Below are 21,645 nucleotides of genomic sequence, written 5' to 3' on the forward strand. Positions count from 1 at the left end.
AAAGATTCTATAGTCTGATTTCTTTTTCTCTGTACACTCATCTTGCCAGCCAGATGCTTGAACTTTGAGCTCTTTGCCAAGGTAGAACTCTGCTTCCAGAGTGGAAAGTGCTCTGTCCCAAATTTCTGGGATTTTGTGCAGCCGTTGTCAGAGCTTCTTCTAGGCACCTGCCTAGTGCTGCAGTTGCCCTCTGGTTAGTCACTTGGTCCCCTTTCCATCTGTGGGCCTGGAGCTTTGGAAGCAGCCTCTGCGGCAGAAGCTGCAGCCAAGCCACCTCCACTACCCTGGGGGCAGGGGCCAAACCACCCTCTTCTCTCACCCAGTTCCAACAGTTTCCCCATTGACCTTTTGCTTTCTTTTTGGCATTTATGGGTTGAGAAGTCTTGAAACTGCCACAGTTGCCAGTGGTTTGATCCCCTGAGGTCTGCTCCAGCTGGTCTGTGGTGCTGGTCCGTGCTAGCGTGGCCCATGCAGGACTGTGCTCTGCTCCTAGCCTGGTGTGATAGACCCTTCCTGTCGGTGTGTCAGGCTGTCCTCAGCTGGGAATGTATTTCATTCTGTCATTTTGTGGGTTCTGTAGCTCTAAAATTTGTGTAGTCATTAGGGACAATCTCAAGTAAGTTCCTGCTTTTACTCTTCCATCTTCTCTCCACCCCCTAAAAATGTATTCTTTACAAAGAGAGAAGAGACATTTAAATGTTTTCAGCATTAAAGTGACACAAGCAATGTGATATTTTAGGATGATTCATTTTTAAAAGACATTTAGATAATTGTGGACTGTTTTTTCCTAAAATACCAACTTGTAGGAAAGATAATTGTTTTCCACATTTCTCCTCAACTGACTTAACAGATAGCCTTCCATAGGATAGAGGGAAGACATCACCTTTCTAGATTCACGTTTCCAAATTAAAAATTTTTTTGAGTTCCAAATTCTTCCCCACTGCTGCCATTTTCCCCTACCCGTTGTGAAGACAAGAAATCAGTTATACATGTGAAATCACCCAAAGCATATTTCCACATTAGCCATGTTGCAAAAAAAAATTAAAAAGTGATAAAATCAGACTTAAGTCTGCATTCAGACTCCATCAGTTCTTTCTCTGGAGGTAGATAGCATTTTTCATCATGAGTCATTTGGAATTATCTTGGATTATATTGTATTAATTAGAATAGCTAAGTCTTTCACAGTTGATCATTGTACTGTGTACAGTGTTCTCCTGGTTTTACTCACTTCACTTAGCATTAATTCATATGTCTTCCCAAATTTTTCTGAAACCATACTGATAGTCATTTCTTATAGTACAATAGTATGCCCTCACAATAATATATTCCAACTTGTTCTTCCCCCAAATTTCTAATTTTTTGCCACCACAAAAGAGCTGCTATAAATTTTCTTGTACATATAGATCCTTTTCATTTTTTTAAAGTCTCTTTGGGATATAGACCTGGTAATGGAATTGGTGGGTCAAAGGATTGTAGCACCAACATGATATTCATAGTATCGATGGCTACTGTGAATATTCCAGCATAGTTCTGACTCACAAAATATAGCAGACTTTTCATATGGAAGACAGAAGCAAAACATTTATTCAGATACCAGAAAGTCAAATCCCAACACCAGAAAACTGAATTCATCATAGCAACAAAGAAATCTATATGCAGTAACACTGCAGAGAACAATACTATCTCCAAACCTTCCCACAAATACCTAGCTGTCTCCTTGCCTGTGTCCTCTCTCTCTTTCACTATACTAACTACTCTGACTTCCAGCTTCCTGCTCCACCCATTCAGTAAATTCCTTCCACCACAGGCTCTATGTCATTACATTCAGTCTGTTAGGGGTCAGGGACAGAGTCCCATTACCTTTACAAAGGTATGCACAGTTTTATAGCCCCTTCAGCTGTAGTTCGGAATTGCTCTCCAAAATAGTTGGATTATTTAACAACTCCACAAACAGTGCATTAGTGTCTCAATTTTCCCATGTCCAGTCCATCATTTATCATTTTGGTTTTCTTTTATGTTACCCAATCTAATAGGTGTGAAGTATTATTTTAATCAGCTATATTAATTTGCATTTCTCTAATCAGTAATGACATAGAGTATTTTTATGTGATTATAGATAACTTTGATTTCTTCTTCTAAAAATTACTTTTTCATATCCTTTGACCATTTGTCAATTGGGTAATGACTTGTAATCTTATAAATTTGATTCAGTTCTATGTTTGAGAAATGAGACCTCTATCAGATAAACTTGCTGTAAAATCCCCCCCCCCCCCCAAGTTTCCTGTTTTCCTTCCAATCTTGGATGTACTGGTTTTGTTTGCACAAACTCTTTTTAATTTAATGTAATCAAAATTATCCATTTTATGTCACATGATACTCTCTATTGTTTGGTCATAAATTCTTCCCTTAGTCCTAGATCTGACAGGTAAATTTTCCATGCTCCCATAATTTGCTTATAACATCACCCTTTATGCCCAAATCATGTACCCATTTTGTCTTTATTTCAGTATGCAGTGTGAATGTTGATCTATACCCAGTCCCTGCCAAACTGCTCTCTAGTTTTCCCAGCAGTTTGTCAAATAGTGTGTTCTTGCCCCCAAAGCTTGGATCCTTGGGTTTATCAAACACTAGATGACCATGATCATTTACTACTGTGTATTGTATACCTAATCTATTCCACTAATCTACTACCCTATTTCTTAACCAGATTTTATTGATGATTCCTCTTTATAATATTGCTTGAGATCTGGTACTACTAGGCCACCTTTCTTCCCTTTGATTCTCTTGATATTTTTGGACATTCTATTCTTCCTGATGAATTTTCTTATTATTTTTTTCTAACTTTAAAATAATCTTTTTTTTTTCGCTACTGTTTTTAGAGCTAGTTCTGAGGATTAGTAAGTTTTCAGTGCTTCGAAGGTGGTGTGATCCAAGGAGAGGTGTGGTTACTGTTCTCCTGGCCTGTACTCTGGTCTTTACCCAGGAAGGGACCTTGTTCCCCTTTGCTCCTCTCTGTGTTGGAACAGATTCCAGGACTCTCACTCCCTTGTGAGCAGCCTTAAGCACTTTTCTCTGCCTTGGAACTGTGACCAAGGCCCCTGCTTCCTGGCAGATGCAAATGCTAGTGCTCCTTTTTACCCCGGAACCGCAACCCAGCCCTGCCCCATATGGGCAATGCAATCAGGGTCCTGCACCCAGTGCCAGCAGAGAGTTCCCTGTAATCTCTTTCTGACCAGTTCCCTATATATTTGAGAAATGAGACCGATATCAAAGAAACTTGCTATAAAATCCCCTTGTTTTCTGTTTTCCCTTTTAATTTTTTTTTTTTTTTGCTTTTTGGAGGGGGTAACAATTACTGTCTGTGGGCTGACAGCTCCTGAAGCTGCTATTGCTGCTACTGTTGCAGCTGTGTCTATGTCCTGCTGCTAGTGTGGCCTGAGCTGCAATCTGGTCAGTCACTACCTGGTGTCGCAGACCTCTCCTGCTGACCGCTTAAGTTGTCTTAAGCTGGAAAACGTCTTACCCCGATCTTTTGTTGATCCTGCCACTCCCGAATTCAGTTTGAGGCATTATTTTAAAGTTGTTTGGAGGGTTGTTGGAAGAGTTCAGTTTAAGGTGCTGTCTGTACTTCACCATCTTGGGTCTGTCTCGTGTTTCCAATTTTGATATTGTGTAGTTCTCTAATTCTAAAGTTCCTCTCAAAGTCTGACACTCTGGGTTTTATTTGAGTTATAAATTGCTTTTTGAATTATGAACTGCTGTTTGTCCTCTCTTCTCCCCTCCCCTTCCCTTCTTCCTCCAACCCTCCTTCCCTTTCTCTTCTTTCTCCTCCCTCTTCTTTTCCTTCTTATCCTCCCCCCCCTCCTCCTCTTCTTCATACTAGCTCTCTATCATTCCATGATGATTTGTCTAGTTGGCAAATGTCATTAGGTTATTGTTATCATATAGCATAATTATGCTTATTCTCATAGTTACTTGACGAACTCGATGGGAGCTATCAATGAAAAAGTGAAACAAATGATGGAAATACTGGAAGCCAAGGCTGATGGGAAAACCGAAGTATGCATGGAAGATATTATATACTCAACTGTTTATGCCATATCTGCTAAGGTAACTAAGGGACTTTTCTATCATCATGTCAATGAGCAGAGAATGAAAAAGGAATTTACCTAATTTTTTCCTTTTGGCTTTTGTATTTTGGCCAAGGTGAACTGATTTCTCCTTTCCATTACAGTCAGAATCCTACAAATTTCTTTATAAAATTCATTTTTGATCATTCTACTATTTTAATAGCAAAATAATGTACAAGAAAAGATTCAGTTCTTTATGTTCTAAACTCAAGCCTTTCAGAGATAAATATATTTTAATTAAATTATTCTAATTCTAAGTAACTCTACTTAGGGGGAATACAAATTCATTTTGCCTTTGATAATCTCCCTCTTTTTCTCTCTCACCTGAAGCATTTTCAAGCTACAATTTTTAGTATCCTCACACAAAGACTAAATTCCACAATATGAGAAAACATGATTACAGAGTTCAAGTGAGAGCTCAGTAAACAGTCTTCATCAAACAGAACATGTCCATGGATAGTGGAGATTCATTTTCCTAAACCATTTAATTCATCTTTGACCATTCTCTCTAAGAGAGGAGTTTTTAACCTGAGGTACCTTAACTTGTTTTCTGAATATTTTGCTAATTGTATTGCAGTATAATTGATTTCTTTTGTAGTTCTATTTATTTTATTTTCTGTATTTAAAAACATTATTCCGAGAAGTTGTCCATAGAGCCCCCCCAGACTGTTTAAGGAATCCTTGGTAGAAAACAGGGATAACTCTTCTCTAAGGATTTTCTTTTCTGCCTGGTTAAAGATAAATTGAAGAGACATTTTTGTTAATTGGATTAATGAATGAGTTCTTTTTTCTCTTACTATAATGATTACCCTAATCAACTCAGTAAGGAGTCCTTTCTGGGCTGACCAGGCCTCTCTGTTCACAGACTGGTTAGGCCTTTGATATGAATGATGTAAAAAAAGATTTCAGTGTATTGTTTTATAATTGATAGTTAAAGAAAGACCAGTAAGGGTTTCTCATTCAGATTAGAACAAGAACCTGAGACTAAAGTATTGTCCTAATGTTATTTTGTATATGTAGCCAAAAGAGGAAATTTGTTCAGTTTTTTTTTCAGTTGTGTCCAACTCTCCATGACCCCATTTTGGGGTTTTCTTGGCAAAAATACTGGAGAGATTTGCCATTTTCTTCTTTATCTCATTTGACAGATGAGTAACTGAGGCAAACAGGGTTAAGTGATTTGCCCAGGGTCACATAGCTAGTAAGTGTCTGAGGCCAGATTTGAATTCAGGAACATGAGTCATCCTGATTCCAAACCCAGTGCTTTATCCACTGGGCCACCTAGATGGGGCTTAATATGTTTCCACATTCCCTCTTTTTTTGTGCCCATCACAAACCATTTTGAAAAGATCTGTTTATTAATTATAGGATCTCATTATATATCTGCTAATTGATAGCAAAATACAGTGTTCTAGTTAGTTCATTATAATTCTGGTGTTTTCTTTTAATACAGAAAAAGTAGTGAAACAATAAAAACTATTCTACTGTGTGCTGAGTATCATAATAGGGTTGAGGTCATCATATGCCAGGTTGTATTGTTTGGGGTAAAGTTATACAGTGGAGACAAAAATCCATTGTTAAACTTACATGAGAAACTAGTCCTTTAGTCTTCTGAACAGTAGCCAGGGGGCTATGAAGATCAGTAAAATTTTCTGGAACCAAAACCCTTAATAAAAGGATTTGTTCTATAAAACTTGGATTCAGTCAAAAGGCTATACCTAAGGATTTAGAGTGCCACATGTGGCCTCGAGGCCACAGGTTCCGCCACCCCTGCTCTAAGGTCTAGAATTTATTGGAATGAATGTTGGCTTGGGAGTCTACACAGAATCAGGAATTCCATCTGATCTGTGGCTGTGGAGTTTGGCCTAGAGGTTCTGAAGATGGAAGTGCACCCACCATCGTTGCACCTTCCAGCACTTATGGCCCCATTATGAAAGTCTGGGCTATGACATTGGATTCTGGGGAGGGTGCATATGGGATTGAGACATGTCTGTAAAATGGAATGGCATCTCTCTTTGTCAAGTCAGGAAGGGTCCCTTTTAGGATTCTGTCTTATGTAAGTCCCTTATAGCAGGATTTTGTCTTATCCAGGGCAATTATTAAACTTAATTTTCTTAGACTGGGATCTTCATTAAGGGGAAGGCAATTAAGTTTAATATTGCCCTATAGACCTTCTAAAAGTCATGAATCTGTAGGTTCATCAGTAGTTAATCTATTGGTAATCCATTAAGTGTTATATATTCTTACAATGAAAGAAGTGAAAACAAATCTTTTGGATCATCTAGCCCGACTCCTCCATCTTACAGATGCAGAAACTGAGAACTGCAAAGGGTCAGTGACTCAACCAAGGTTACAAAATGGTTCTCTTGATTCTCATTTCAAGGCACTTTGTTTCAAGTTGATCTCATAGCTTTCCATCCAAAAGTGATTTGATTAACCACATTTTGTCTCTTTTTCTCTGCAGATACTTTTTGGGATGGAGTTAAAATCTTTGTTTGATGAACAGAAGACATTTCTTCTTGCAATAAGAAACATTATCGAGGGTATAACTCTGGCTGACAATCCCTTTTCAAAGGTATATATCTAAGATTCTTGAATGAATATCCTATTAGAGTTATCACTGATTTTAGGCAAAGAATATTAAGGTAGGAGGGACCTTAAAATCATAGAACATAGACTAGAGAGCTGGAAATGACCTTAGATATCATTTAGTCCTGGTTTCTCATTTTTAAAAAGAAGATACTGACATCCATGGAAGAGAAATAATTTGCTCAGTGAGTAAATGAATGCACTAGTACTAAGATCCATTCTCCCAGTTCCCAGTCTATTTCTCCTTTAGCATGTCAATGTCTTCTAGGCAAGAGAAATTGTCCTGAGTAGTTGGTCAACCAGTCTTTTATTGAGTGAATGCAATAAGCATTCAATGAACAAGTCTTCTTAAGAAGGGCAGGAAGATCTTTTTATCTGACTAAAGGCACCACCTTTATAGATAGGAATTGATTGAATAATAGTACAACTCGAGCTCTAGGGCCATGTGATGGCATGCATTCATTGAACAAGGGGTAGAGTAGAAGAGACTCTGTAGTATATTAGAGGAGGCAGAGCCCAGGAAGAAAAATTCTGGAGTCTATAAAATTTGGGATTTCTTCTACCTGATCTGTGATTTAAAACAATAGCCACTGTCTTGATGTACTATTATCTTGTCTCCTCCACATTGCTGAAGCACTCCACTCGGTTAAGAATCCTTACTTGCTCAGTACCCCTCCCACTCCCATTGCCCCCCGATCCTGGAACTTTTGTAATTAAGCTTCATCTTATTTTTCCATCCTCCTTGAATATTGCTTCCATTTTCCTGACCACTTGTTCAGAATGCTGACAAAGGTGTTACTGACAAAATGTGAGTTGGACTAGTTGATCTCTGAGATTTCTTCCAGTGCAAAGATTTTGTGAATATGATGTGGTCTAAGCAAACTGGATTAATTTCTGTACTCCGTTCTCATGGTGCCCTTGCCTCTCTCTGTGAATTTCCTTGTCCCTTTTTCCATGCTGGAACCCCTGCTTCCCTACTCCAGTTATTGAAGTCCCCTGATTCTTTCCAAACCTCAATTACCATCTTCTTACTCTTCTTTCTTGTCATACTTATTTGTGTTTGTTTGCTACATTCACCTTCCCCCTTTTTGCCACACACATTAGATTACAAGCTCCTTGAGAACAGGATCCGTTCGATATTTAAATACTTTTCATCCCCAGGACCTAGCCTTGGGCTTTGTACACAGCAAATCCTTAACCTGTATTTTCTGAATTAAGTTGAATTATATCCCTTGAAATAATGAAACAAAATAAACACCCTTTTAAGTTTTCACTAAGGAAACGGAAGTTGATAAACAAGACCCAAGAAAGTGTAAGGCTTCTACGTCAGATGGGAAAAGAGTGGATCAAGTACAGGCGTGAAGCTGTCCAGAATGGTCAAGAGTTCCCCCAAGATGTTATCACGCAGATGCTTAAAGGAGAAGGTAGATGTATTCACCTCCATTTTCCTTACAAACTTACGTACCCAAGAAAGAGAAAGAAAATTTGACCTTCAACTTAATTTTATTTTATGGGCTTTGTAAAGAGGCAGAAATGATGCTTACAATTCAGCATTATTGTTATCACTTTAGTATTTCAATTCATTCATCCACCTATCCGTAGGACTGTGTCTTCCACTGGCACATATTACAAACCTGTCCAAAACTTTCTTATTCACAACTATTGTCTGCATCCCATCAAAAATCTTCCATAGAAGATCTGCCCTTTGGGATGAAAGTCCCCTCCTAGGGCTTTTACCATTTCATGGGGACCAAGGTAACACCCTGGATGCCCAGCTTTTATCTCTATATGACCAGCTCACCTCCTTTCTTTCCTGACAATGTTGTTGTTTTTTAAATTTTTATGCCACCTTCTATAAGCAGTTCATTGTTGATAATGTAGTGCAGCCTACTTGCACTGACCTTGTATCTTTCCATGGCCCATTAGGTCACTTTCAATTTTTGTTTTTTTCTTGGAATGACTTTTTTCATTTTATTACATGAAAGAATTGCACTTATCCCTGTTGAACCAATAGCCCCCAAGTACATATAATAATATAATAAGCTGTGAGTTTATTTTAAAATATGTGACAACAGAAGAGAATTTTTCTACTCATTGCAAGGAAATCTTCACTTTTCTTCAATGATCTACAAATAATTGAAATTCATGTACCTTTAGCTGATTGTTCTTACCCTGTCCATTCTCAATGAAGATATGAAACAGGTTTTTGTGTTGGACTTCCTATAAGCAAATCATTTCCCTGTATTCTGTAAGCTTAGTTACAATACCATTGCAGGCAAATTCTTCTTTGATTATCTTCCTCCCTTCCTTCCTTCCTCTCAAGAGGAAGAGGAGGAAGAGAAAGGTTCTTCACTAGTTTGGTGATGAATCTTCCAGCCACAGAAATTCTCAGACCATTTACTAAGGTATAGGGGATTTCAGTCTTCCTTAGTGACGTGGTTATACATATCAATGAAATCTCAGATCGTTGAAATTTTCAGGTAGATAAATGAATAAAAAAGGTGTGAGCAAATTGCTATCAGATTTCCAAGGAGGGAGAGAATGATAACTCACTGACTCAGAGTGGGATTTAAGGAAGCTTCATGATTGAAGTGACATTGGACCTTGCCTTTGATGGATGAGTAGAATGTCAGTAAGCAGAGAAATGGGAAAGAGTGTTTTAGACAGAGGCAGTGTCATGAACCATGAATATGTAATTATTTGAATATGTCAAGCAACAATGATTTTTGCTAAAATTCAATTTTGTTATTTTCTTAATTAACAATAATTTCTTTTCTCTCCCTTCCATTGAACACACCAAAAAGAAAAATTAGACCTTCATAAGGAATATGAATAGTCAAACAAAGCAAATTCTTATATTAACCATGAACTAAAACATGTTTCACTCTCCATCTTGAATCCATTGTCTGTTTGTTAGGAGGTGGGTAGCATGCTTCAGTCCTTTGGAATCATGGTTGATCGTTACATTAATCAGAGTTCACAAGTCTTTTAAAGTTGTTTTTCTGCATAATATTATTATAGAAATTGCTCTTCTCGTTTAAACAATGATGATCTTAATGTCATATTATCTTTCCCTTGTCTTTTGCAGCTGAAGAAGGAATAAATGATGAGTTTATGGTGGATAATTTTGTCACTTTTCTCATTGCTGGTTTGTAATCCCTTACTGTCTTGGGGCAATTTTTGAAAAAATAAATAAAAGTCTCTCAATTTAGTCTTTTACCCTCTAGGGAATTTTTCTCTTTATCTCTATAAGAATTGGGTAACTAAAGGCCAGTTTCAGACAGGGGCTAATGTAAACCTCTGTTTTCTAGTTTGCATACCACTTTTGCACAGAATGTGAATGCTAAAAAAAAAAAGCCTTAGAATGTAGAGACCTAAAATGTAAAAGTTAGAATGGACCTTAGAATCCTAGACCAGTGAATGCTGGATCAGACAGGCATCTTAGACCAAGAATTACAAACAACAGATGCTAAATAGGATCTAATTTTCTAGCCCAGTGTAACATAACTAGATTTACACTTGGTCACATGATGCTTATAACCGGGAAATTGATCACCAACAATATCTGGCCAAACAATGATTTTACTGTGGTTCTCAATAATACTCATTTGCAAGATGAGGAAACTATGGACCAGAGAAGGGAAATGACTCATCCTAGGCCTCACAGTGAGTTATTGTCAGGGTTGAGACTCAAACTCAGGTATCCTGATTCAGCCCAATATTGCCTACTATATATGGGTCAGGATATTAGGTTATGAGAGCAATGACTGACTTTCCATTTTACTTTTCCAATATAGGTGAGCCCTCCTAAGTTAGGTTCCACCTATCAGGAATTTTCCATTATTGAAACAAAGGCAGAGCTGAAGCTGAGATTTATACTATCTAAGAATCAAATTAATAATTTAACAAACTTTTAGGGTCATGACGCTTTAATCACCATATAGTTATGAGATCTCATGGTTATCTTGTGCTTTATGGTTTATACAATTTTTTATATACATGATCTCATTTATCATATACATGATAAACTTATGGGAGTAAATAGTGTAGGTATCATTATTCCCATTTTACTGATGAGGAAACTGAGGCTCAGCTTAAATAACTTGCCCATGACTGCACCACCAATAACTAATAGGGCAGCAAACTGAACTCAGGTCCTCCAGTTTCGATTGAGGTGTTCATCTACAACACCAGGATGCCTCCATCAAATTGTAGGTCATAGTTTTCATAGGTTGACAAGATATCAGACAGGAAAGGGCATTTGTGATTAGTTTAAGTCCCTCATTTTACAGATGAGGAAAAGTAAGGGGAAGTGATGAGTCCAGCAACAGAGCCTGATTAAGTAATTATTTGTTGAATGGATGAGCAGTGCACCAGCTGTTAGGAGATCTAGGCCCTAGTCTTGTCTCAGCTACGATTTAGTTGTGTGTTCTTATGTGAGTCATTTATCTTCTCCGAGTCTCAATTTCCCCTGTGAATTCGAGCAATCAATAAACGTTTATTAAGTATCTACTATGTGCTGAGTGCAAAGGATACAAAAAGAAACAAAGGACAGTTCCCGCCCTTAAGGAGCTTACAGTCTAATGGGGGGAGGCAACAAGGCAAATGAATCTGTACAAAGCAAGCTATGTACAGAATAAAAAGGAAATTGTCGACAGAGGGAAGGCACAGGAATTATTAGGGTTGGGGAAGGCTTGCTGCAGAAGGTGAGGTTTTAGTTGGGGTTTAAAAGAAGCCAAGGGAGGTCAGTAGTCAGAGGGAAAAGAGGATTTTCAATGAGTTGATCTCTCAGCTCTCTACCAACTTGGACATTCCGTGAATCTACGATGCTACAACTATTCTAGCTCCAACATTCCATGATACAGTGACTCTAAGGGTCTTTCCTCTTGTGATAGTCTATGGTTTTGTGATCTAAATACACTTCAAGCTGCAATATTTTGAATTCAGCAATAAGATTTGTTTAGCTCCAAGATTCATTTCATTCATTCAACAAGAATTTATTAAATGTCTGCTTTGTGGTTGGGGATGAGGGAGATACTTTAGTAGGTAATTTGGACCTAGTCCTTGTGCTCATAGTGATTAAAAGTAGTATGTGTCAGTGACTCTGATGCCTCAACAATACATGGAAGATGTTACACTTGGGCAGCCTGGTGCAGTGGATAGAGTATTACATCTCAAGCCAGAAGTCCTGAATCAAGTCCCAGCATAAACCGTTACTGACTGTGTGATCCTGGGCAAGTCACTTACCTGTGACTCAGTTTCCTGATCTGTAAAATAGGGATAATAATAGCACCTACATCCCAGTGTTATTGTGAAGATCAAATGAAACAATATTTGTAAGGTGCTTTGCAAACCATAAGGCACGATATTAATCCTACATATTTCTTTCTACTTTCACTGTTTTTGTTGTTGCAGGATCTGAAACTTCTTCCAATCAGATCTTACTTGCATTAATGGAACTACAACGACATCCAAAAATAGTAGAACAGTAAGTTGTTCGAATTTGAGTTTGGTGTCACTTGAGCATTATCTACCCAGGATATTAATTTATTGCTTAGGGCTTCCTGGGCAAAGATTCTGTGTTATATGATACTCATGGTTTTTATGACTCCCTAAATTATAGGACTCTCTGACTCCTCTAATTTGTGGAGTGGTTTCTGAGGAACCCTTTTTTTTTTTTTAAGAAATCGGGGTTAAGTAACTTGCTCAAGGTTACACGGCCAGTTATTTCTGGGTGTGGTGTTGAGTGTCTGAGCCCAGATTTGATCCAGGTCATCCCGACACTGGAGCCAGTGCTCTTACTCGCTGAGCCACCTGGCCACCCCTAAGCAATTGGGGTTAAGTAATTTGCTCAAGGTTACATGGCCAGGTGTTTCTGGGTGGGTGCCAAGTGTCTGAGCCCGGGATTCGATCTCCAGGTCTTCTCAACACTGGAGCCGGTGCTCTTACTCACTGTGCTACCTGGCTGCCCCGCTGAGGAACTCTTGATGAGGGCAGCTGGTGGCATAGAAGATAGAGTTCCAGGCCTGGAATCAGGAGGACCTGAGTTCAAATCCAGCCTCAGACACTTACTAGCTGTGTGACCCTGGGCAAGTCACTTAACCCCATGTACCTCAATTTCCTCACCTGTAAAATAATCTGGAGAATGAAATGGCAAACTACTCTACTATCTTTGCCAAGAAAACCCAAATGGGCTCATGAGGAGTCTGGTATGTCTAAAACAACTACTGAACAACAACTCTTTATGAAAGAGTGAAAATGGCCCATACAAATGAATATGAGAGAGCAGCTGGAATAGACCAAGTGCCCACAGAAGTGGTCCATGCACAAGATCACATGATTTTGAACTCACTGGGGGATCAGTTTTGAACAAAGGGAAGATACCACCAAATAATTGGGAAAAGTTATAGATAGCTTGAACTTTTTGTGGGGGTTGGAATTGGGTATGGGTTTGGGAGAGAAGGTTGTGGCAGGTAATTATTGGCAACAAGGAAGCCATCCTTTTTGTGACCTGGGTTCAAATCCTGCTTTTCTGAAGCTTACTCTCTTTATGAACTTGAACATTTCACCTCTCTTGGCCCCAGTTTCCAATGAGAGGATTAGACTAGATGGCTTCTTAGAACTCTTAGCTCTAAATCTATGATCTTATGATTTCTGCTTCTTATCACAACCCTTTCCATTTTTAAAGAGCTCAGATTATTAAGAAGTTTTTTTTCATATATGCAGTTGAAATCTGCTTCCTTGTAAGTCTCCCCATTCTCCCCCCTCACCTCCACTCCATTGGTCCTACTTCTGCCCCCTGTGGCTAAGGACAACATGTCCAGTACCTCTTCCATATAACTTATACTTTCATTCCTTAATACCTCCATAACTTCATCAATGTGGGTCCTCCCTATAATGGTACAGATTGCAAAGATGTGTAAAACTTCTTATTCTATGCATTTCTTGTTCTTGTCCTCCCTAAAGGATCTAGTCAGCATGCTAGGGACCTTTCTCTAGATAATTTAACATTCTCTGGGTACTAATGCAATACTCAGACTGTCTTCTATTATCTCTTGCTCTCCCTAAATGACTGGTGCATTTCCTTACGCTACAACACCTCTCCAACATGACATATTATCTCCCACCTCTTGTGCCCATGCATCATTTGGTAATGTGCTATAGCCCACTTGCCCCCACCATACATCTTGTGATTGCCTTTTAGCTTACCCACAATTTTGGTTCTTTAGAGTGTTTCCCTGACTGAGCTATAAAGCATCACTGGCAGAACACTGGAAGTAAAAGATGGATTTTGGAGTCAAATAGGAACTAGGAATTATTCAAGTGTGTATGCTTTCCCAAATCCAATTCAGCCTACTCTTCCCCTCCTTTTCAGGTCTAGACCTGGCAGATTATTTTTCAGTACTATCTGTCGAAGTGAGATGTATTAGAGATCTCATAGACATCTCAAACTGGCATGAGTCCTATGTAAATATTAGCTATTATTATTTAATATAGTCTGTCATAGGGATGATAGTCCCAGCCTTTCCAGACTGGTGGAAACTGTGAGAACTTGTTCCGTGAAGCCTTTGAGAGCCCAGAGTAACCCTAGTCCAAGATGATATTGATCACCCAAGTGAAGTTTTTCCATATGACAATTCTTTTATTAGTCAAGGAGAGCCATCTTTCCTTTGCTATGTTTACTTTCCTTCAAGCTAAACAGCTCCAGCTCCTTTAATCACCCTCTAAGACAAAGATCTGAGTGTCCTCAGCAGAGGGGCGAGCAGGATAGTCAGAGTCCTGAGTACCATGTCATGTGAGGAACAGAATTAGAGAATCTCCAAGAGGGAGAGGACCCCAGAGGCCACCAGGCCCTGCACATCTTGAACAGGAAACCCCATCCATAGCCTCCCTGGTACTATTTGAATCTAATTGAATGTGGAAAAGCTTCTCCTTGGAGAACAGTTCCTTATTTTTCCTTTTTGATTTCCCCAATAGGCTTCATGCTGAGGTGGATGAAGTTATTGGTTCCAAAAAAATCATTGAATATCAAGACCTTGGAAAATTGCAGTACCTCTCACAGGTATGGAAACCTACAAATGCTGCTCACAATGATGAAAAAAACAGCTTCTGAATTTGGGGTTTGTGCTTCTGGCTCAGCATTAGAGATGGAATGTAAAGACTTCTGCCTCGATTTGAGACTTCAGCTGATGAGAGCATTCTTGCCTTTCCTAAGTGTGCTAGAAATTCACAAACCATAGAGCCTGCACTTTACACATCTGATAACCAAACTCAGCAAACCCTTCTCCATATTACAACTGGAACCTCATTTAAACACAGAGTAATAACTGGTGTATTTCTTTCTCCCTTGGTGCTGAAACTTAGAAGGTACTTAGGGCATTTGCATTTCTTTAGCAGGTTAGAAACAACTGATGAGTTAGGTAGGTAGCCAGAATCTAGGGACTTTATTTCCTCTCTCTGACAGTCCTCTGACATCCCTGCATCATGGCCTCTTTTATCCATGTCATGACTATTCCTGTTTTCTTTCCAAGGGTCTGAACTGACCTTCCCAAAGGTCCCATAGCCATCATGTCCCTCCTCTGGGGCCCAGTTTTCTACCTACCTTATCTGCCCCAACCCACCACTATATATTCTTGTTATGTTCCAGGATTCAGAGAAATAATTGCAGCCACATCCCTGTCTGCTGTATTCATTCTCTTTATATTTATTAATTTTTTCAATTAATCAAAATCTGCCTTCTCTCCCTCCTTCCTCTGCCTCATCCCCATTGAAAAAGAAAAAAAGAAAAGCCCTTGTAGAAAATACACATAATCAAGCCAAAAAAAAAATCCTGCACTGGCCATGTCAAAAAATAGATGTCTCAATATGCAGTCTGAGTCCATCACCTAGGTGAGTTATATGTTTCATCATGAATGAATCCTCTGGAATTGTGGTTGGTCATTGTGTTAGTCAGAGTTCATAAGTTTTTCAAAGTGTTATTGCAATGTTCTTATTGTATAAATTGTTCTGATCACTTCATTGTTCATCAATTCATATAAGTCTCCTTGGGTTTCTCTGAAACCATCCCTTTCATCATTTCTTACAGAACAGTAATATTCCATAACACTCATATACTATAACTTATTCAGCCATTCTCCAGTTTATGGGCACCCACTCAATTTCCAGTTCTTTGCCAGCACAAAAAAAGTGTTTTATATATATATGTATGTATGTATGTATGTATATATGTATATATATATATATATATATTTTACATTTGACTCATTTTCCTCTTTGTTTTCTTTGGGGTATCACTGAGTTTTGCATAATTAGTAACCTTTGGGGCATCATCTCAAATTACTTTCTAGAATTGCTGCATCCATTCTTAACCCCCTCCAAATTCCACCTTCCAAGTGAGAAATGGAATTGTAGGATAGATTTCTTGAGGCTAGGCCTCCCCAACCCTATTAAGACTACACCCATGTAGAGTAGACTGATCACACTACATCACAAGACCAGGTTCCACATTTGTAGAATGAGAGGGTTGGACTAAATAATCTTTAAAATCCTTTAAAATCTAAAATCTAAGATCTTTAAAATCTAAAAAGTCTTTAAAAATTCCCTGAATTTTCATTTTAGTTTGGCTAACACTTTCTTTATTACTTACAGCTGTAGGAGAGGACACATTTCAAACACAGATAGAAAATGTAATTGCCATGAAGAATCTCTTCTTAAAACTGTGCAAGGTTAAACATTCTTCTTTTTGTCTTTTTTTTTGGGGGGGGAAGGTAGGGCAATTGGGGTTAAGTGACTTGCCCAAGGTCACATGTGAGTGTTAAGTGTCTGAGTGCAGATTTGAACTCAGGTCCTCCTGACTCCAGGACTGCTGCTCTATTCACTGTGACACCTCGCCACCCCTAAGGTTAAGCATTCTTATACAGTTAGAAGCAAACAAAAATCAAATTAAAGTAGTAGACAAGCTAAATGAATGCACACAAAGTTGAGAAATAAGCAAAGTATAGATACAAAGTTCAGTTAATCAGGCGTAGTGCATGGGTTGTGACTAGAGCATTTGGGGAACAATTAAAATTTTAATAGATAAAATAATTCCTGCAAGTGAATCTGGTGCTGTCCATTGCAGTGGCCACATACATTTCTCATAGATCTTTAGGGTAGCAATGTCTAGTCTACCCATAGACCTTTGCAGTAATGTCAATCTCAAGATGTTCAACAGAAAAGGAAAACCTAGACTCCTGTTGCCACACTTCCCCCTCCTTGTACTCTTAGAATAGAAAGGTTGTAACATCCTCACTTGTTGATGTGATTCCTGTCTAAGCAAGGACCATGGGAAAGATATTGTTCCATTGGGAGGGATTAAAATTAATTGGTTCTTTGATAAATGATTGAAGAATATGAACAGGCAGTTTTCAGATAAAAAATGAAAGCTATTTATAGTCATATGAAAAAATGCTCTAAATCATTATTGATTAGAGAAATGCACATTAAAACAACTCTGAAGTACTACCTCACACCTGTCTGATTGGCTAATATGACAAAAAAGGAAAATGATAAATGTTGGAGAAGATGTGGGAAAGTTGGAATACTTTGTTGTTGGTGGAATTATGAACTGATCCAACTGTTCTGGAGAGCAATTTAGAAATTGTTACAAAACTGTGCATACCCTTTGATCCAGCAATACCACTTCTAAAGCTGTATCCTAAAGAGATGATAAAAAGGGAAAAGGAACCAAATGTATAAAATATTTATAGCAGTTCTTTTTGTGGCAGCAAAGAACTGGAAATTGAGGGGATTCCCATCAGCTGGAGAATGGCTGATCTAGTTGTGCTATATGAGTGTAATGGAATACTATTTTCTATAAGAAATAATGAGGTGGATTTCAGAAAATCCTGGAAAGACTTGAGTGAAGTAATGTTGAATGAAGTGAGCAAAACCAGAACGCTGTACATAGTAACAGCAACATTGTGCAATAAGCAACTTTGATAGACTTGGCTCTTCTCGGCAATATAATAATCTAAGACAGTTCCAAAAGACTCATGATGGAAAATGCCATCCACATCTAGAGAAAGACTTTGGAGTCTGGATGCAGATCAAAGCATGCTATTTTCTCTTTTTTGTTTTTTTCTTCATTGTGATTTTCTCCATTTGTTCTGATTCTTCTTTCATAGCATGAGTGATGTGGAAATATATTTAACATGATTGTGCATGTATAGCCTATATCAGATTGCTTGATATCTTGGGAACGGTGGACAGGAGGGAAGGAGGGAGAGAAAAAATTTGAACTCAAAATCTTGTAAAAGCAAATGTTGAAAACTATCTTTCCATGTAATTTGAAAAAATAAAATACTATTAAGTGGAGTGAAAATGTAGTTGGTTGGTTAGGCAAAAGTGTAGGAGAAGTGGCAATGATCAAGCATAATCCCAAGAGCTAGAACAATGACAGATATGGTCAACAAGCATTTATTAAGCACCTGCTATTTACTAAGTGCTGAGGATAGAAAGGCAGAAAGTCTCTACTTCCAAGGGGCTCACAGTCTAATGGGGGAGAGATGTACAAATAAAATATATACAGAATGAATTGGATATCATCACAAAGGCAAGGCATTAGCATTAAGGGCAAAGACTTTTTGTAGAAGGTGAGATTTTCACTGAGATTTGACAGAAGTCAGAGGAAGAAGGTGAAGATAAGGAAGGAAAGAATTCCAGGCATAGGGAGCAGCCCGTGAAAATGCCCAAAGTCAGGAAATAGACTGTTTTGTGCAAGAAATAACATGACCACCAGTGTTCTTGGATTTAAGAGTACATGTAGAAAAGTAAATTGTAAGTGGACTGGAAATGCAAAAAGGTCCAGATTGTGAAATGCTTTAATAGCCAAACAGGATTTTATTTTTGATTCCAGAGGTAATTGGAAGTCATGGAAGTTTTTTGATAGGAAGGTGACACGGTCAGTCCTGCTCTTTTGGAAGACTAATTTGACAGCTGAAGGGAGACAAGAGGAGGGAGAAAGTTGGTGCAGAGGAACCAATTAGAAGACTTTTTTAAATGGTTCAGGTGTGAGGTGAGAAGGGCCTGTACCAGGGCAGTGGCAGCATCAGGAGAGAAAGGACAATGTGTGAGAGAAGTTCTGAAGGTCAAATCACTAAGACTTGGCAACTGGTTGGATCTGTGGGTTAAGAGAGAGTGAGGAGCTGAGGATGACACCTTGGTTTCAGGCCTGGATGGCTAGGGAAATTGTGGCTCCCTTGACAGTAATAGGGGACGTAGGAAGAGGGGAAGGTGGCAGGAGGAAAGATTCATTATTTAGGTGACCTTGGGCAAATCAGTTAATCTTTTGAAGCTTCAGCTTCCTTATGTGTAAAATGAGGAACTTGAACTAAATGGGCTTGAAGATCCCTTCTTTAAATCTGCAGTCCTATGGAATTAGTCACAGAACTAGTCATTTATTTGCCAAGATTTGAAACAAGTGTCCTTACTTGAGCCAGGCCTCTTTTCACTCTATGATATCATGGAGTGAGTCCTATCCTCATAGAACATATATTCTAGTAGAAGGGGATGGCACAAAAATTGATAGCTGCAATACCATGACGGGGCAGGTAGGGGACTCAATGGATAGAGTCAGGAAGACTCATTTCCTTGAGTTCAAATCTGGCTGCAGACACTTGCTAGCTGTATGACCCTGGGCAAGTCACTTAATCCTGTTTACCTCGGTTTTCTCATCTGTAAAATGAACGGGAGAAAGAAATGGTAAACCACCCCAGTATCTCTGCTAAGATAACCCCAAACGTGGTCACAAAGAATTGGACATGACTGAAATTACTGAACAATACCAACAATAACAAAATACCACAGGCAAATGTGATGTGCTGAAAAGAATGATTTATTTCTTCCTCTTAGACTTGCTATCAGTGGGCAAGTTTGGAACTGTTTTCATGAATAAGGAAGATGAGACCAGCAGTGTGTGGTGGATGATTTGGAAGAGGCAGAGAATGGAAGCAGGTTAGGAGATTGTTAAAATTGTTCAGGTGGGGATAATTAGGTTAGACTGATTGACGTCCAGTGGCATTGGAGAAGAGGATCAAAGGACAATATATTTAGAGCTAAAAGGGAACTTTAAGGTCAATAAGGTCAACTTCCTTATTTTACAAGTGGGGAAACTGAGACCCAGAGAGCTTAAATGCCTTGTCCAAGATCACACAGTAAGTAAGTGTCTGGGTCACAATTCAAACACAGAATTTCCTGACTTCAACTCCAGCATGCTAGTAAGAAAGAGTTTATGAAAGTAGTAAGGACAGGACTTGGCAACTGGTTTGATATGAAAGTTGGGAGAAAGGAGACTCAGATTACGTGGTTTGTTCCTTCTTGTCTGTGTTTTTTTCTGTATAGAGGACTAATTGCCCACCTCATGTTATTTCTCTAGGTTCTCAAAGAAATTCTCAGGCTATATCCTCCTGTTGTAGGAACTGTACGGTGGCTGGAGAAGGACACGGTGGTTGATGGCATTCTCATTCCAGGATGCACCTCATTATTTGTATGTCTTTCTTTTCATAACTGGCTGCAGAGTAAGCTTGGCAATGGAGAAGATTTGGGTCAGGGGTACATGGTAGTAAAGAAAGGGAAAGAAGGTACCAAACTTCCAAAGTGTCAGAACCTCCCTTTTAAGTCCTGGGTCCTGATGCCTCCTTGAGAAATGGGAGTCTCCTTGGGGTTCTGCATTTCTCAAAGGCTCACCTTTAAAAAGTAACGTGAATATCAGATACCGCTGTGAAACAGGGTCAACGTGGAGTGGTAAGGAGAAAGTCAGATTGACTTTCTGTGCGTTCTCACTTCTCTTTTTAGAAATGATACTTCCTTGCCTCTATAAGGCATTTTCTAGTGTAGACAGCACTTTCCAGAGAACAGTCAGAGGGGGAAAGGGCCCTACAATTCTAGAACATAGAATATCTGAGCTTGGAGGAACCTTTGAAAATATCTAGTTCAGCTTTTTCCATTTTATAGGTAAGGATGCTGAGGCCAAGAGAAGAGAAATAGCCTGTTCAAGGTTAAGTAGAGGACAATGCAAGTCTAGGATATTGACTTCCAAATTAATACTCTTTCTGTGGCATGTACCAAAGTGACTATCTTCTATACTTATCAGCACTCCTTTGGTGACCTTGTCTCACTCTCAAGGGACCAGTGTATTCAATCCTGCCTGTCCCACCTGCCTAGGACCCAGGTCCATAGATCTAGAGCTGGAAGAGACCTTAGGATTGAGGAAAAGGGAGATTAAGCACCTTGTCCAAAGTCGTATGGGTAGTATGTGTCAGGGGAGAGATTTGAACCCAGGTCCTCCGATTCCAGAGCCAGAACTCTTTCCACTAAACCACAAAGACCTTAAGAGTCTTTCCAGTTCTGACATTCATGCAGCGATTCTAAAGCCCCTTTCAGCTTTGACATTCGGTGGTTCTGGTTGATCTTTGAACCTTAACCTGAAGTAATGAATGTAAACAGGAAGAACTTTAGTCAGCATGACTACCATGTTTCCCCGATAATAAGACACTGTCTTATTAATTTTTTTGGACAGAAAAACACCAGAGGGCTTATTTTCAGGGGAGGGCTTATTTTAATGAACATTGACAGCAATTTTAATAAACAGGTAAATGTGAACAAAAAAATGTACCTTTATTCAATAAGCAAATCACTGGGGAAGAACAGGATGATGTGCTCACTGCTGCAGCTCTGATTGGATGCAGCTCGGAGCGCGGCGTGCGTTTCACTGGGGGGGGGAACGGTGCATACAGAGGGTACCGTAATGTAGTGTGTAGAGCAGGGGATCACCTTCACAACAGTAGCAATCTCAATAGGGCTTATTGTCGGGGGAGGGCTTATTTTCGAGGAATCTTACACAGTAAGGGGAGGGCTTATTTTCGGGATAGGTCTTATTATCGGGGAAACA

At 39.0% G+C, this 21,645-nt stretch overlaps 1 protein-coding gene across 1 annotated transcript in view; it reads left to right on the plus strand.

Moving 5' to 3' along the window:
• Nucleotides 1–21,645, plus strand: part of LOC138173821 (cholesterol 24-hydroxylase-like) — a 53,505-nt gene that overhangs the window by 19,540 nt on the left and 12,320 nt on the right. The window contains exons 5-11 of the mRNA XM_069103906.1: nucleotides 3,972–4,110; nucleotides 6,592–6,702; nucleotides 7,984–8,140; nucleotides 9,805–9,864; nucleotides 12,132–12,204; nucleotides 14,694–14,778; nucleotides 20,131–20,306. Coding sequence (XP_068960007.1) covers nucleotides 3,972–4,110; nucleotides 6,592–6,702; nucleotides 7,984–8,140; nucleotides 9,805–9,864; nucleotides 12,132–12,204; nucleotides 14,694–14,778; nucleotides 20,131–20,306 — 801 coding nt within the window. The remainder of the gene's footprint in view (nucleotides 1–3,971; nucleotides 4,111–6,591; nucleotides 6,703–7,983; nucleotides 8,141–9,804; nucleotides 9,865–12,131; nucleotides 12,205–14,693; nucleotides 14,779–20,130; nucleotides 20,307–21,645) is intronic.

The sequence above is a fragment of the Petaurus breviceps genome, unplaced genomic scaffold (assembly GCF_028583685.1).
Source record: "Petaurus breviceps papuanus isolate PSGF00001 unplaced genomic scaffold, PetGlider_PUasm1.0 65, whole genome shotgun sequence".
Classification (NCBI taxonomy): domain Eukaryota; kingdom Metazoa; phylum Chordata; class Mammalia; order Diprotodontia; family Petauridae; genus Petaurus; species Petaurus breviceps.